The sequence below is a fragment of the Centrocercus urophasianus genome, unplaced genomic scaffold, assembly GCF_019232065.1.
Source record: "Centrocercus urophasianus isolate 14NV4802_14NV808 unplaced genomic scaffold, USGS_Curo_1.0 seq_18, whole genome shotgun sequence".
NCBI classification, from domain to species: domain Eukaryota; kingdom Metazoa; phylum Chordata; class Aves; order Galliformes; family Phasianidae; genus Centrocercus; species Centrocercus urophasianus.
In genome coordinates this window covers 23,590,778-23,608,099 of record NW_024884733.1, presented here as the reverse complement: position 1 = coordinate 23,608,099, position 17,322 = coordinate 23,590,778, and the positions used below count along the sequence as shown (strand labels likewise).

Here is a 17,322-nt window from a genome sequence, read left to right as displayed (position 1 = left end):
CCTGTCGACACCGAGCACCAGGCTTCAAACTGGCCCTGTTGGCTTGGGCTGTCCACTTGCCCCAGACGGGTCCGGTACAGGGTCGGCAGAGTCATCACTGCAAAGGGCCTGAAGCAGGAGCCCCTGGGTATGGCGAAGAAGTCCTTCAGCTTGCCATACCCCCTGGACCTCCTCTGGGACTACACTGCTCGGCACACATTAGCTTCGTTCATTACGGGGGCGTTGGTAGTCATCTTCATTGAGTGCCTACTGTGGATTGCTCATCGTCTCTGGAGATAAGCAGAAAGACCTCTGGAAGAGGTGAGTGATTGAGATGCATTGCAGAGGAAAGGGGGCTGCTGGTGGGGAGAGGGAACCACAAAGACCTTGTCCGTGAAAGCTTTCAAGGAGAGCAGGCTCCCAAAGGTCCAGTACCTCTCCCCAAGGACTCGCTCATTCGCAGGGTGACACCCACTGGAAGCCCCCTGTGGAACACGGGGCCTGCTGGAGGTGGTGCGAGCCCCATGTGCTGCACTGAGCAGTCCTGTGAGGGTGAACTACCTCCAAAGGAAGCCAAGCCCTGAAAAATAACGCTCTGTAAAACGAGCCATTTTCCCCCTCACTGTGATCGTCCTCTGTTCACTTCCAGAGAACAGAGGAAATGGTGTGAGCTTGTAAGAAAAAACTGTTCAGAGCAACAGCTGTGAGCAAGAAAAAACTGTTCAGACCAGCAGCTGTGGAGCAAGACAAGTGGCATGAGAACCAAGGACGCCTTTAGAAGAAGAAAGAACATCTCACAACTCTAATTGGATAAGCTTCTGTGTTGAACGACTGAAGAGTGTTTTTGCAGAATGCTCTGCTAACATGTATAAACAAAGTAGTGCTTAACAATAAAGCAGAATAACAGCTTTTAACCACACTGGTGTGTTATTATGTCTCTAGCGTGTCCTGGGAGTCCAGAGACTTCCCCACATGAGCTTCCATGGGAAAATGTCAGAGAAAGGAGACTGCTAATGGTTACGACCTGGTTTGAGATGAGTAAAAGGCACACCTACTGGAGGACGTGTCATTTTGGTGCCAAGGGGCCTGGGGTATGAGTACCACAAAAGGCGGTGCTGCAAGAGACAGCCGCTGTGTGCGGGTTTGGGGGCACAGGCCTGGAGTAAAGGGAGGGAACTGGGCTGGGAGAAAAAAGGCATCTATGACTGTGAGGAGGCACAGGCACAGTGAGCCAGAAGAAGAGAGCACATCCTGATAGGATGCCAGTGTTCCACGTGAGATAATCTGGAGTGACCTTGAGTACACTGGGAGGTCCCGTGTCCTAATAGGCACGCTGGCTAGCCTGTAAGGCACCTTTAAGGCACAGGATCAATGGTATTAATCCTGCTTACAACATCACACACAGCAGCCAGCATCCTTGACATACGCACTTTGGCGCTGCTCTTGCTGGAGAAATAAGTACTGTCTTTAGGAATGAGGGAACAGAAAGGCGGCAGCCCCATGAGATTTGGGGCCTTGCCCTGCCCTGGTTGGTCCCAGCTGCAGGAAGGGGGACTCACTGTTACAGAGGGCCCAGAGCAGCAGCCACTGGGTAGGGACCAGAAGTCCTTCAAGGGGCCCTGCTGGCCTGGCCTTTCAAGGTACCCTATCAGTCTTGGCACAGTCACGCTGGCAGCCTCCCCCAGCTCAGATACGCAGGGCAGCCGCTCTGTACTGGAGGTTACCTCTGGAGCTCCGCTCAAGGTAGCAGCCACTTTGTGTGTTGGATTGTTCCTTGGGAGAGAACAGGATGAAACTCATCCTGACTCCCACCCTGATTGTGGCTCTGGCCATAGTTTCATTTATCTGGGATGGCTTTGGCCGTTCCAGCTCTCATGGCCTGGTCTCTGACAGCGAGCAAAAGCTGGCCCTCCCTGAAAAGCAGCTGCTCGCTGACACCCAGGGCCAGGCCTCCAACTGTCTGCATCAGCTTGGACTTTCTCACAGATGGGTCTGGTCCAAGCTGAGCAGAGTCACTATTACAGAGGTCCCAAAGCAGCAGACCAAAGGCACAGAAGAGCAGGCCTTCACGGGGCCCTGGTGGTCTGGCCTTTCAGTGTTCCCTGTCAGGATCCGGAAGAGTGTCAGCAAGATGGTCCCTGCTCAGGAGCAGCAGCCTGTCAACACCGAGCACCAGGCTTCAAACTGGCCCTGCAGGCTTGGCCTCTCCTCCTGCCCCAAATGGCTTTGGTATAGGGTCAGCAGGGATCTGAGGCCTTCACTGGGCCCTGGTGGTCTGGCCTTTCAGTGTTCCCTGTCAGGATCCAGAAGAGTGTCAGCAAGATGGTCCCTGCTCCGGAGCAGCAGCCTGTCTACACCAAGCACCAGGCTTCAAACTGGCTCTGCTGGCTTGACCTGTCCACTTGGCCCAGATAGGTCTGGTACAGGGTCGGCATAGTTGTCAGAGGTCTCAAAGCGGCATGGAACAGCAGGCCTTCAAGGGGCCCTGGTGGTCTTGCCTTTCAGTGTTCGATTGTTCGAGGGTGCACTCAATGCCATCGTCTGTGTCACTGATGAAGATGTTGAAGAGCACCGGTCCTAAGACCAAACCCTGAGAGACACTGCTTGTGACCAGCCTTCACCCTGACACAGAACCATTGATCACAACCCTTTGACTGCGTCCAGTCAGTCAATTCCTAATCCATCGAACAGTCCATCCTTCAAATCCACACCTCTCCAATTTAGAGAGAAGGATGTGGTGATGGACCATGTCAGAGACCTTGCAGAAGTCCAGGTAGATGACATCCATCGGCCTTCCCCTATCCACTGAAGCTGTCACTCCACCACAGAACACCACCAGATTGGTCAGGCACAATCTGCCCTTGGTGAAGCCACGCTGGCTGTCTCAAATCACCTCCTTATCTCGTATGTGCCTTAACATAGCTTCTAGGAGGATCTGCTCCATCATCTTCCCAGGCACAGAGGTGAAGCTCACCAGCCTGTAGTTCCCCAGGAAGTTTTGAAGTGCTGAGTGAGCTTTGATGAATGTGTGTTTTGATTGCTCCGTCCTTGGTACTGTTTGGTCTTTGACACTGTCAGGCTTATATGTTTGGGAGTGCTAGTTAGTTAAAACCTATGAAGTATAGAGGCACCTGTAATTCCCCTTAGCAACCCTCCTGTATCACAGCATAGTGGACATCAGAGCACAAAAAAGCAAAGTAACTCACTCGCTCATGGCAAATGCTCTGCTGCAGATGTGAGGACAGAAGACAGCAGAACAAACTTCACCTGTACTGCAGAGCACTGGCCCCATCTCCTCGTGATTCTGGTTTGTAGGTGGTTCCTACAAGACAAAATCAGTCTCCTGGTTTACTTGGTTTACTCAGGTAAACCAAGTTTACTCAGGACAGCAGCTTGCTTTCACACAAAGGTGAAAGGTTTTAGACCTGGTGGTGTACAAAGAGTGGTAAATATTTCTTGCGTGCTAAGCCTTGTTATGGTCAGACAGTAGCTCTAAGTCCTATGAATCCCAAGTAGCCAAGCTGGCTTTATTAACAGCACAGTTAGAAGCCAGGTCACAGCTCCCTGCAAGGAGCTGTGTTTCCATGCAGCACTACCCTGCTCCCAGCCCTCCACCTGCAGAAGGACCAGCAGTGAATGCCACATGTCCTGGAATAGAGTTGCTGCGCATCTGCTCCGTGTGTTGCTGTGAGTTTATTGTGCAGCCTTGGTATATTCAGTAGAGAAATACTCAAAGGTATTTCACAATTACCAGTTTATCCCAGGTGAAATCAAATGAGAACTGTAAATCTGGAAAGTAAACAAGATGGGAACTTCTATTTCCTTACATTTTTTGCTATTGTAAAACTAAAGTAACAGATTTCTTCTTCCTGAGAGTTTTGTTCTGACCCTGAAATTGAGGATGTTGGGCAGGAAATGGGAGAGGCATGCTTCCAGACATGGAGAAACACATGCCTCGAGGAAATCCGTCTGACAACTGCCCCTGCCTGCTGCCTTGCATATTGTCATTGTGAATGCAGAGAGCTGATGGAACAGGGACAACAGCCGCAGGTTGAGTTTTGAGTTTTGTTCCACATCCACATCTGTTAAGAATTCCTAAATTCTAGATCTTTGATCTAGATCTAGATCTCCTAAATCCTAGACTTTTTAAAGCTCACATCTAAACAGGTAGTAATAAACAGACTGCCTTGCTTAAAGGTTATTCTTCTTTAGTTGTCATGCATATTATATATGCAACTTAATAACTGTGTGCAAATTCCAGACTAAATCCACTACAAAAAATCTAATTGTGAAGATTACTGGATTCAGTAATAAATCAGTTTTAGTTTTTGCTGTAACTAAGAAAGAAAATATTTTCTTTCTGTTTATGCTTTTGACTTATTTTTATTCTAGATCTAGCAATTCAACTGTTTGGATGACACTTCAAAAAAAAAGGTTCCTTGCAACCATTGACAGTGTTGAGGTGAGAGACAGAGGCAGCTACAGAGAACAACTTCAGAGGACAGGGCTGTGAGAACACAGGGAAACAAGCAAAATGTGGAGTAGTCTGGGCAAGTGCAAGGTGTCCCTTTGTGTGCCAAGTGGGACAATTATCAATTGTGTGGGTCATGAGAAAGGATTTGTCCTCCAATTGGTTCCAAATTGCTACCTAGAATAGGTGGCTGCAGCTTATTTCCAGAGTTTGAGTTTGCCTGGGTGTTCCAGCACACTCCACAAGGCAGTGCAGTGTAAATTAAGGTAGCACAGAGGGGTTCACCCTTGTTTTCTGGAGAGGAAATGCATCAGAGATGAAATTGGCCTTCAGGTCATAGTAAGTGTGAGAAAGAGGACTGAATTCCGTAACACTTTTCTGGTCTAAATCTGGAATAACAATTGCTTTAAGGCAGGTATTGTTACACAGATGTGCTGTAAGGGGGTTGCATTTACATGTCCAGTTGTAATCACCGTGCAGCAGACTTTGACCCAGGCTGTGTGCAGAGCAGTACATGCAGGTGCATTTCAGGTGCTCCGTGGCTCTATTTCCTTCAAACAGGGAAGAAGGGTGTAACAATTCCCATCCGAGGTTTTGCATCCACTTCTAGAGCATCTCAGGAAATTAAACTTTAGATTAACCTAGATGACTTCTCTCTCATAAATTTTGTTTAAAATTTATAGATAGCTTCAGCTATCTACTGTTATCTCAGTGTCTGTTACTATCTCAAACACCGCTTCTCTTTGCTTTGTGTGCCACGGGGCTTTCCCTTCTACTTCCAGTGAAGGAAGTTCAGAGCTTTATACAGCAGTGTGTTTGCAGTCTCATCTATCTACTCATTAGTGTCTTACGTAATATTCATCTTTATCATAAACATGGTAATCCTTTTGCTTCTACATCGCAGGTTCAACAGTGACCACTCTTGATTCGTATAACTCACAGCAAAGCCTCCATCTGTCTCATGGATTATAGATCTAAATTGGTAACTATCGCTTGCTCGCCATACTTATTAGAAGTTTTGTTAACTGCTCATAGTGTGTTTTCTGCTTCTGATAAATCTCTCCTGTAGCCCTAGCATATAAGACCTTAAGGTCACGGCCTTATTTCCTGTATGAGCTTTCGTCTTAGGACAGCATGTATTGGCTGTAAAATCCCATTAGTAGATAGAGATCTAATTCAGAATTTAGTTTAAGTCATGAAATGGAAAAAAAACCAAACCCAACACTTCTATTTTTTCAGACAATAGAGCACATAAAGGAGTGGGTTTTTATAATAGAGAGTTAACTTACTTGTGCAGCTTGTGATCTGGAATATTTTTAATGTAGACATACTTCTTAATACTTTCTTGGGGAAAAAAAAAAACAAACAAATTATTAATAAGTCTATTGAAAAGAGGTTATGCTGCATGTGAGTAATGTCTCCTGTGGATTGCTGCTCAGTCCTGAACAGAAGGGGTGAAGAAGCCTTCTGGTTTAGCTGCTTTTTTGTTTCTTCCCTACCATGTACCTTACAGCATGGTTTCTGTCATCATTTGTATCATTCTTAGAGCTCCTGACCGCGTTCCTGTGAGCCTTGGCAGACTGCTGATCTATTAGTCCGTAGTCGAGAGTGTTGACTTCAATACTACGTAATTCTTTTTTCTGCCTCTACCTTTATTTAGCCTCACTGTTTTTGCTTTTAAGTGAGTGTATCTGGTGATCTTTTTCTCTTCCTTCCACGTGTGTCAGTGACTGTGGATAGCCAGGAGTCAAACAGGTCCAGCTGTGCTTGTGACTGTGCCTCCTCTTGTTCCACGCTGTTACCGCTCAGTCCTTTTAAATCATGTACTGCCTTTTTTTCTGTTCTTTGTTGGCTGATCCTGAGTGCAGAAGCAGTAAGATGGAAGTAAGAAAAAGGAGGTTATGTCTCTGGAAAAAGGATGATTTGATGATGACAAAACAGTTAAGCAATCATTTTTAAATTGCCACTGGTATATAAACACAAAGCATTTGTGGTAAACGTCAGTTTGGGCTTTAGACATAAAGCAGTAACAAATATTAAAAGATGCTGCAGCTGTCAGAATTGCACAGCATGTGTAGTATAGAGAGTGCATATAGATTGATCAAGTTAATACTTCAGATATTTCTTTCTCTGTAGTTTTAAGTGGCATCGATGTGAACCTATTTTGTTGTTAAGAGGGGTGGCTGAGGGCAGGCTAGGAGACCCTCCCAAAGGCAGGAGAGACACTGACTGAGAAGGGTGTTCTTTGGTGGCTAATAAGCTCTGATTAAGATTTTGTTGTACGAGTTTAAGGCTGAGATGCCTTAAGTTGCACTAGGAGAGGTTCAGGTTGGATAATAGGAAAGATTCCTTCTCAGCAAGACTAGTGATGCAATGGTACAGACTGCCCCATGAGGTGTTGGGGTCACTGTTCCTGGAGTTGTTCCACAACTGGGGCAACGTGGCACTGAGGGACACAGTCAGTGGGCTTGGGGGCTGGGTTGGGGTTGAACTGAGTGATCTTAGAGGTCTTTTAGCACTGTAATGATTCGATGAACTTCCTCTCAGTGGCTTAGCGACTGCCATCCCACTGCTCAGTGCCCTCTGCTTGGCTCCCCAAGTTGTGCTGCATCAGGAGCTGAATCAACTTCAGAAGCAGCCCAGCAGAACAGGAGAAATAAAAGAGGAATTATTTTCAGCTGGGATCTGCCTGTTCTCTGAACGAGCTCATTGTGGAGTCCTAACAAGGAAAAGCCTGAAGCAACAAGAGAGTGAGAGGAAGGTTGGGATGAGGATTAGGAGAGAGAAATTGGGAGAATTGGCTTGATGATTTGAGCACAAATTCTGGGGCAGCCCTTTGAAGGCTTTCAGCTCGAATGCTTGTTGAATGCAGCTTCAGTAATGATGTGCTATCAGGAATTAGTATTGCTGTCCTTGCAGTTTCACTTCAGTGATCAGAGGAGGAGGAGGAGGAGGAAGCAAAAGTCAAATTCAAGCAAGGAGGTGGAATTCTCTTTGAAATGTTTGTGCTCCAGCACTGCCTGTGATGTTACAGAACCTGCAGCACCTTGTGCACAGCCCAGCCACCAGCGCCAGGCAGCGAGAGGTGTGCTTCTATGGCAACTGCGCTGCGTCCTCTGCAAGTATCCTCTGATCTTATTTTCTGCATTGTGCCTCTAACAAAGCTGCTCCAGCTGGTCGCCTTCTGCAATTGTTTTTTTAACTGGGATTGGAGAGTGGCATTTGTAGCCAGGTATGCTTTTGATTAGAGCAATCTAGGGGGGTAATGGAAGCAGCAGTGTATCATTTAAAAGAATGGCTTGGAGTTTGCAGGTGGTTTCCATAATGGTGGTAATAGGAAGAAGACACTGATGGGTGGAAAACTATCTACCTCTAAATCTTTAAATTGCTCAGGCTTTTAGTAATGAAGTCATCTCGTTTTTCCACTCACGGAGACTTGAAATGCAGGAGTGGAGATTTTTTTTTTTTTTTTTTTTTCTTGTTATCAAGTGCAGGTGCATCGTCAATGGTACTTGTGGAATTACACCTCTGTATGAGGAAAAGAAGTTATTCAGAGAACTTTGCATTGTTTTTCAGCTCAGTGATGGCACAAATCAACTAATCTGGATTCCTAATTTCTGCAGCTGAGACTTCTGAGATTTGAGCTGAGGCAGTGAATGTGTGTGCCTGAGTACGTGTGTCACCTGGATGCTGAGATGTGTTAGGAACTACAGGAGATGAATAGAAGAGCACTTTTCTGATGTGCTGGTGAGAAGAAAATTTGTACTTGGGTTGTTTTGGAGCGTTTGCAAAGCACTGACTAGCAGCTGAAGTTAAGAACTGTGTGTATCAGGGCTGGATTGTATCCTGCAGAGAACTGCTTGTGGGAAGACGTGACTGCAGTGCAGCTGTTGGGTATCAAGCTGCTGCTGGAGCTCTTCAGAGCTGTCCTTACAAACACAACCTGTGAAAGGTCTGTGTGGCCCTTTCTGTGTGGGAATGTTGCAGGTGTGTAATCAGAGATAAAGCAAAACCAACTCAGTTTGAACTTAAAACATGCACAGCAATTTGTTTCCCCTCTGCTGGAAACTTAATTTAAACTGGGATATCAGCTTAACCTGGCTTTTGGACAGTGTTTTGGGTTTAAGGCTTTTTAAATACAGTGGAAATTAATCACTTTTTTTCAGCAAGTGAAATCCAATGTGTGAGTGAGATTTGATAAGAAAGTGGACAAGCAGCTGCTTATCAGATCTGAGCTGCTGTTGCCCCTGTTTGCAGGGAGCCCTGACTGCTTATAAGGAACCAAACCTTCATCTGCTTGACAGCGGATTGATTTTGAAACAGCCTCAATGATCAAAACTGTGGCATGTTGCAGGGTGAAACTTCCTTCCTCTCCTCTCTGTCAGTTAGTTCAGTCTGTTTCGTTGTCTTCTGCTATGGTACAAATTGAGGTGAAAAGGCAGAGGTTTGTCTTCTGCTGAGTGCTGCAGCTGTGAAGCTATAGAGAAGCCCAGGTTTGCTTGGTGAGCTGAGGCTGTGTTGAGGTTTCAGACTCTGCAATTACTTTTTCGTTTCTGCATCCAGTTTAGGATCACAAGAGGATGAGGAGTCTAAGGCTGCATCTTTCATCTGCATTTTCTCATGTTTCCCAACTCTCTGCTCCCTTTAGATGATCTAAAGAGATCATCTACCTTTAGAAATACTGCCTGCAGCATTTTATCATGTTCTGTTTAATTGCTGTCTTGGGAGTAGGTAGCTCTTGGATGGATTTGAGGCTGATAGCTAAAATTTCTTTTGTCAACTGTTTCATCTTCTCCTGTTGCCAAGGTTTTATATATATATATTTTTCTTAATCTGTAAATATGGAGGGTAAAACTTTCGTAAGTATAAAAATGATGGTGGTGCATGAGCTAAAAATGCAGATTTTCCCTAGCAGTCTTAAAAAAAAAAAAAAGAATTATTTAGTTTCACCTGCCTCACTGGCTGCTCCACAAACAGCATAGCTGGATGCAATGTCAGAGATTTTAGTTCTTGTTGCACTACTTATTTATGGGAGCAACAGAGATGGCAAGCTGCCACTGGAGTAAAGAGTGCTGTTTCCCCAGTACTATCAGAACAGTCTGCAGTATCCATCTGTTAGTCTCCTACATACAGAGCAGTGCAACAGGTGTATTTCTTGGGTCTGGAGATCTTAGAACCAAGAGAGGATAGCAGAAATTTACAAGCATTATTTAAAAGAAGTTTTCAAGGTATGTTGCTCTTCCTTTAGTAGATGTAGTGCTTAAGTCATTAGAAAGAAGAGAAGCTGAACATATGGTATGCAATTAAAGGAAACAGGTTCTGAACTGTCCCTTTACAATGTTAGTCTTTTTTTTTTCCAGATGGCTTCAGTAACAGATGCCAGATACAGGCAGAAAGATACTTCGGATCAGAACTTTGATTACATGTTCAAACTCCTGATCATTGGGAACAGCAGTGTGGGTAAAACATCCTTCCTCTTCAGATATGCTGATGACACTTTCACGCCAGCCTTCGTCAGCACAGTAGGAATTGACTTCAAAGTGAAAACAGTTTATAGGAATGATAAGCGGGTGAAACTGCAGATCTGGGTAAGTGCCAGCATTTTCAACAATATCTCATACTAAACCCAGCAAAGACATGACAAAACTAGCTTGCTTGGAGATTAGATTGTTGTTATGAACAACAAAATCTGTATTAATATGTTTCGTGTGGCTTTTTTTTTTCTTTTTATTCCTGCAGCATAGCTTTCTCTTCTTAAGTTCTCTTTGTGTTGCTGCTTCAGTTGACTGATAAGACTCTTGATTTTGGTTTTAAGCTGATGCTTTTCAGTGTCAGGGGTCAATGTATTATTAAAGTGAAGCAAAACCCAAAGCAAATCATTAGCCTTTTCATAGAACCTTTTGAGTGAGCTCTTGTAGGTTAAAAAAAAAAAAAAAATTCAGTGAGCACTGAGTGAGTGATCTGTAGACAGAGCTTCTGCTGTCACTTTTATACCCCTTGAATAAGGCAGTGCGACCTTCTTGCCTCAGAGATATGCTTCAAACTGCCTTGACAGAAATGGCTTCTTGGTGAATCAAATGGGAAAAGAGTTTGTGCAGGTGAGCTAGAGGGCCCGTCTGCTCATGGCTCCTTGCCTGACATGAATGACAGCCTTCTGGCCCAGTTTAAAAAATAAATAAATAAATAAAACGTTCCTGGGCTTCAGAGTTCCAGAGTGGAGGATCGAGGCCCAGCAATTGTGTCAACAGCTCACTACATTCCCTTTCATGGAAAGCAGGTGTGTTCTTTCATTCTATAGAGTTGCAAATGACTTCAGTTGCATTTGTACCATAGTGTTTGTCCTGACAGTCCTTAACTCTCTGTGTCCCAATGGATTATAGAGTGTGTTTAAAAAAAAGCCCAAGCTTGCATTGACCTATTTCAGAGTACCATGAGGCTCCAGCTGCAATTCCAGTTAGCAAGATTCTTCTGTTTATGTAAAAAGAAAATATCTGAAATAAGATATCGGGCTGCCTTTCTTTCAAATGATTTCCTGGAGCTAGCTCACCAACATGAAACAGCTGTTTTGTGGTTTCTCCCACAGATTTAAGCTTAAAGGTCAGAATTGAAGATTAGTTGAAACTGTATAGCATTTCTACCTAAACCCTACCGCAGCCAGCTAAGGTCAGTCTTCTAATTGAACTGTGAAGCTTGATTTATAATTTGATCTCTTATTACTGCATCTAAATCACCCTTTTCATTGTGACTATTTTGAATCCAGAGTGAGAATCTACACTGCAGAAATGTATTATTGTTTACTGCAACTGTATGATTCATTTTATGTGTTGCTGGGTGTTGGAAATATCCAGATAATTTTTGTCAGGATGGTATCTCTGATACAAGCAGATTTTATTTGCGATCGCAGTGGCGGGTGTCCAGCAAGCAGGAGCAGCCCTAAGGCCACAATGACAGTTTTTCTGCCTTGTTTCCCCCTTTGCCATGTTTGAGGATTTCAGGCAAATCCTTAATCCAGGTAAAAAACCTTAAACTTAAGAAAAGATATGCCAGGCTGATTCCTTTGTAGGTGCAAGCTGTAGAAGCTGTGATACTGGAGTTAACCAGCAACACTATTGATTTAAAATTTATGTTCAGTAAAAGGTTCATGTAAGTGCTTGATAGTTTCCAGACTGACTTGTGCTCTTCTCTATTTCCGTGTTCCTTGTGTGGATCCATGATGTGAGCTGTGGCTTAAGGACCTGAAACAGAAACTTTCTGTTTACTGCTCAAGGACAAAAAAACCCACATAAAACAACAACAAAAAACAACCCCATGGAAAACGTTATTGGAACTTATTTGCTCCCTTCCTGTCCTAATTGCAATTTCAGTGTATTCTTCTGGTTGCATATAGTAGTGTGGAGCCAGTAGTGTACCAAAACTATGTTCCTGTGTGCAGGAATGAGGAATCTTTCTACCAGCCTGTCCACTGATTTACTTTTTAAAATGATTTACAGCTGTTATTGAGTTTCTGTGTGTGTAGTTACCTTTAATGCTTTATTTTACTTGTAACTTCCCAGTTATGTTGGCTTCTTACCATTGGTAAGTCTGAACTGAATCAGATTTAATCTGAAACTAAGAAAGGAAAGAGAAGGCGCAGATCTTTAAAGGAACCATTTCAAATGTCTGCATAAAAGCAAGAGAGGAGCACTTCTAGGATCACTGCTCTGAGCAGCTGCCTCTCAGTCCGTGGGTGCCTGCAGGTCTCTGGGAAGTGGATGCAGCTGCAGCATGCTCAAGGGGCTTTGCACAAGCAAGCTGGCTTTATGTCATGTAAATGTCAAGGCTGGGGAAAGTTCCCATGTCTGTCCTGCTCCACAGTCCAGAATGATCAGTGGTCTTTGGGACTTCCTGTGTTGACTCTTGCCTGTGCTGGTCAGAAAAGCAGGATGTTTGGGTGCAGGGCCCAGCTACCTGGAGATCCTTGGCTTTTCTTACAGGTAAGGGAAACCTTGTACTGCTTGAAGTGCCAACCTGTCAGGTATCGTGATCAAAGATGAGAACTGCACTGTTTAATTTTAACATAATTACTGGGCCTTTCACTTTGACATTAAATTCTCAATTACTCTAACTGATATTTTAAAAAGGCTTCTTACCAGTTGTGCCACTGACTGAGTGCCCTGGGAGATGACCCGTTTGTTTGAACAGACTTGAAAGGAAACTCTCTTTCTCTTGAGTTGGGGATGGGAGGAATGGGACCCATCAAAGGTATTTGTGGTGTGATAGCTCTGCTGCCAGAGAACAGAACAGTAAAATGCTCCTGAGAGGGATCATAGGGGATAGTTTTGTTTTCTTTTTTTTTTTTTTTTTTTTTCTTTAAAAGAGAACTGTAAGATCACTTGATTGTGCTTTAATTTCAAATCTTTCATGTCTTGCTTTGGTGATTTTGATGTAAATTGCATAAAAGCCCTTTACTGAGGAAGTTCGCATTGTAGCTGGATGAGGTTTGCTAATTATCCTTTCTAAATTAAACTATTATTTATGTAAATATATTAATATTATGTAGAGTTTCTAATATCTGCATAAATATAGTTCTAGGATTAGACACTTTTTACAGCACTGCCAGCTGTAATAATAGTTCCACATAAAACATCTCCCTAACTATATATTTGGGAGCTGCTTTATTATCCCTCTCTGTATGTGTGCTGTACACATGGCTACTTTTGTTCTTGACCATTGGTTTTGTTTTCCCAGATCTGCCAGTTAGTGATCACAAAGGAAAGCTGTTACAATTTCAGATATTCGTTTTTTCATTATGAGTAAATCTCAAAGGCAGCATTATTACATCCTTAGCAAACACATACAGTTCCCACTAAATGCAGTGCTCGGGTTGCCTAGCAGCTAGACAGGGCCACTCTGGCCAGATGCAAGTGGAAGCAAGGTGAATGAGTAAAAGGTTTTGGCTTCAGGTGAGAGCAGTGAAAGATTTGTTTTTCTTTTTCCTTCTGCACATTTTGATGTCTACTGATATTGACAGCAGAACTTTAGAGCAATGTTGTGCTGAGGGGACAAAGTCTGGTCCTTCACGCTGGCTCAATCTAGGTTAATTCCATAGCTCCTTGCATAGCAATGTAGATTTACTGATGGAGAATCAGTGTCAGTGTTGAGCTCCAAACATCTGCACACCGTGCCACTTTGGGCACAGCATGGTGAATGGTTTGTGTGAGGAATTTCATTGAGCTTTGTTGTACTTCTGTACAGCACCCTACACAAGTCTCATTTTTGTTGCATGTGCTATAAGTATATAAATGTGATTAATAAAAAACAGAACTAAATACAGACTTTGGCAGCTGGTATCACAGTTGAAATTATTTGCAGCCCCCTTCTTAAGCAATTTCAGGCTAAATTTAACTTCAAATTGAAAGGCAAAAAGGATGTGCTGTTCAGAGACAACATTGGTCCCTTTCAAATAAGTCTTGATTCTATGATACAGACTACAGTATGATTTTTTTTTTTTTTTAAGGTGCTGCTTATCAGACTTAAACTCCTAGGATGAGTACAGCTTTCTCTTTCCCATTAACAAAACTATTTCTATGGCTTAATTGCTGAAACCTGCAGGGGTCTGTGATGCTGGGGTGGATGTCTGGGATGTGTGCTCTGGGGAAGAGGGTACAAAGCACCATTGCTCTGTATTTTTGGGAAGGTTCTTTACCAACAGAAATATGACAACTGTTAATTATGCTGCTTGGCAGTTACCATTACAACACAGGAAAGTGTAAGCCAAAATAAAGGCCAAGCTGTGCAGCCATCTCCAAGGCAAATATGCAGTGTTTTAAAAAAGCTTTTTGTGTCAGTTGTTGCCTGGATGACGGGATGTTGCTGTGCAGCTCTACTCACAGGGTAGAGATTCTAAAAAGTAACGCTGGTAATGAGGTTCACCCTTTCATTTAAAGGAGGTGAATTTAGAACGCCATCATACTTGATTGTAAATTTTAATGTTAATTGCACACTTAAGCTAACGCTGATTATGCATTTCAGATGAGAGAATCATCTATTCCCCTGGCATCCTATTTCCATCTCGTTTTTGATAAGATCCTTATTAGTACTGGCTTTAAACTCTAGTGCTTGCACAAAGCTTGTTTCCAAAAAAAGATGAGTTCTGTAACTTCAATGTATAGATGGAATAGTGAAGGATGTCTCTAGAGATCTAATGAGCCTGATTCTGCCCAGTGGGTTCACAGCTGTTGTGAGATCCTCTGTTTTTACATATAAGGCAAAGAGCTAAAATGGGTGAAGTTATGCTAGTGAAAAAACAACGTTCCTTCTTGTAAGGGAGGCGAGGGTTGTATCTTATCTGCAGCACTGGGGGATTAATGGGTCCCAAGAAGAAAAGTCATCATGACTGATTGGCCATGAAGCACTGCTTCTGATGTTAAAACACAGTGTAGAATATCTGACTAGAGAAGAGGTACTGAAAGTGTAATTCAAACCACGGTCTTGGTTATACCTCAGTAGTGATGCTCCTGCTTTGGGAAGGACTTGATGCTTGTGCCACGCTGAATGTTCTTTAGAATTAGATTTAAAACCATGCTGAAAGGGACAGATGGAAAAATGTAGTGATAAAAACCTTCACAGTTCATTTTTCTACTCGCTTAAAAAGGAATAAAGTCTTTCTGCTATTGTTTTTAGAGGCTCTTGAATTTGCTTAACAGCCTAAGCTTGCTGAGCAGGGCATTCCTACGTTGGCATTTAAACAGCTCTTCAGGTTTATTTCTGTTTACAGTTAATCACCTCAATCCCATTGTTATCTCATTAGATCTCTGTGTTACAGCAAAGGCCAAATTCATCTTCAGCCTGAGCTGTGATTCAGTGGAGTTATTCCAGTTCACAGTATTGGATTTCATCTCGTTGCAGGGCATAATATGTTTGTGTGCTACACTTTTGCAGTTATCAGGAATATGGAGTATTTGACCCTGTTTGGTGCCTTTCAGGAAAATGAAAGTTGCAATACTGCATTCAGAGGTACTGTGCTGTATCCAACTGCAGGTGGTCCAAACTTTTAGCTCTTTCATAGAGGGAAGGGGCTGATGTCAACTTCTTGCCCAGTAGGGGGAAAGCTTTGTTTGGGAAATCTCAGGTGGAGTTCTTCAGTGTTGAAAGGACAGAGGTGTTTCTGGCCCCCTGACTTTCCATATGTAATGCTTTTACAGCCGAAACCAGAAGGGAGATTTTTGGTGCCTTCCAGTAGAATGAGCTGTCATTTTACAAGGGATTTAGACTTGTGTGACTCAAAATGTTTTCCCGTGGTGCCTGTCTGGTCAGAATCACTGCTGTTACAATGTTATGTGAAAGATAAAACTGTGAAATAGTGACTAGACACATCCTATGTTTAAATATGCTTGGTTATGACTGGTTACAAGACAGAGCTATGGATGGAAGTTACGACTTCTCACAGTGCTTGCATCAAGTAAGCACGTACTTAACCTGTATTGTATTTTTGGTCAGTAGAGAAAATGCAACTACTTATTGAGCTTAGTCACATTTGTACCTTTCATGCATTGTGTTGTCTACAGTACTGTACATGCGACACTTATGAGTAGGCTGAAAGGCTGAATTTAGAGACAAAAACACAGGATCTGGTTTTGAGGTGGGAGCAGTTGTACTCTGTAGAACAAGTGGAGTATATGCACTAACAGTGGGAACTTCTCCAGTTATTTTTTGGTGTCTAGCTCTTTTAACATCATTCTGACTCATTAAACAGCATGAATTAAGCTTCCAGATATTGACCACTGTTTTTCTGTTCTTCTGCCAGCAAGGACTATGCTTAGTCATGGGGAGGGAAGGTCATATGCATAACCCTGAAGCATCTATTGAATTATTGGAAAGAGGAATGAGCGGTGATCCCTCCAGCACGAGGAAAATGGTGATGTTATTCCTTATCCACAACATAAAATCATCTGTTATTGTCTTTTCTTTAAACAAACAGGTCCCCAGAACACTCTTGCCTGATAACTGTAGTTAAGTTGTGCTGAAGCCACAGCGTAGCTGGAAGTCCTCAAGACCTGCATGGTCTTGTGCATGGGGGTGTCAGAGGGCAGCAGTGTCATGCTGTGATATTATGATGCTGACTTTGCTACTGATATGCTTGAAACTGAAACTGGGGAGGTCAGGAGAGTTTGAAACTTGGGGCGAGCAGCTGTGAGTGCAGCTCATAGAGCTTCTAACATGCGTTTATGAAATAACCTAATGTGATGTAAGGCTCAAATGATTGAACCTCACATGTTATTTTCAGGAGTATCAGTGGCAGTGTTGGCTGGCTGGCTGCTTGCTGTGTGCCAGTGCTGGAGGCTAAAGTCATGGAGGAAGAACAGTGTATGTAGGTGTGTGCATACGCATTTGTTACTGGTGTCCATCAGGTGATACTGTCTCTCTGCTTTTCTTCTAGCCAGAGTGCTAAAATAAGAGGAAACATAAAGGGGATCTGTGCACAGGATGCTTACCAGGCAGGTTATTCACCCTAATGCTGCTTTTGCATGCTTGTTCAAAGACGCAGCTGCTGCTTTCTCTCTGTTGCTCTGCAGATGGGTGATAAGGCTGTTCTGAAGGTACCAGGTGTTTGAGTGCCATGGTAACAGCACGGTGCTCTGAGCTGTGCTGAGTGCCCACTGTGCAGCTGGATGGTGGTGGGCTGCTTGGAGGTGGCTTTGTGAGTCCCTGGGAATTCCTTTGCCCAGTTGTCTGCAGGTCCGTTTTAAATTTTTTTCTAATTTAGTTGTCTTTGAAAGAGAGAAGAAGGAGAAATAACTCCCATTAAGTGTGTTTGGGATTGTTTGTATTACTATTTGAATTCTAGAGCTGCTTTGCGTTATTGGAAGGCAAAAAAAAAAAAAGCTTTCCCA

General features: G+C 43.4%; 1 protein-coding gene across 2 annotated transcripts in view; it reads left to right on the top strand.

Annotated features, from left to right (window-relative positions):
* The first annotated feature begins 5,351 nt into the window (after nt 1-5,351).
* The window catches only part of RAB3B (RAB3B, member RAS oncogene family), a 42,673-nt gene continuing 30,702 nt past the window's right edge, over nt 5,352-17,322 (top strand). The window contains exons 1-2 of one of the 2 annotated variants that reach the window (XM_042819678.1): nt 5,352-5,432; nt 9,811-10,038. In XM_042819678.1, the coding sequence (XP_042675612.1) occupies nt 5,412-5,432; nt 9,811-10,038 (249 nt within the window). In that variant the 5' untranslated portion in view covers nt 5,352-5,411. Of the gene's footprint in view, nt 5,433-9,598; nt 9,679-9,810; nt 10,039-17,322 lie in introns of those variants that run through there. The other variant, XM_042819679.1, reaches the window with a different exon arrangement.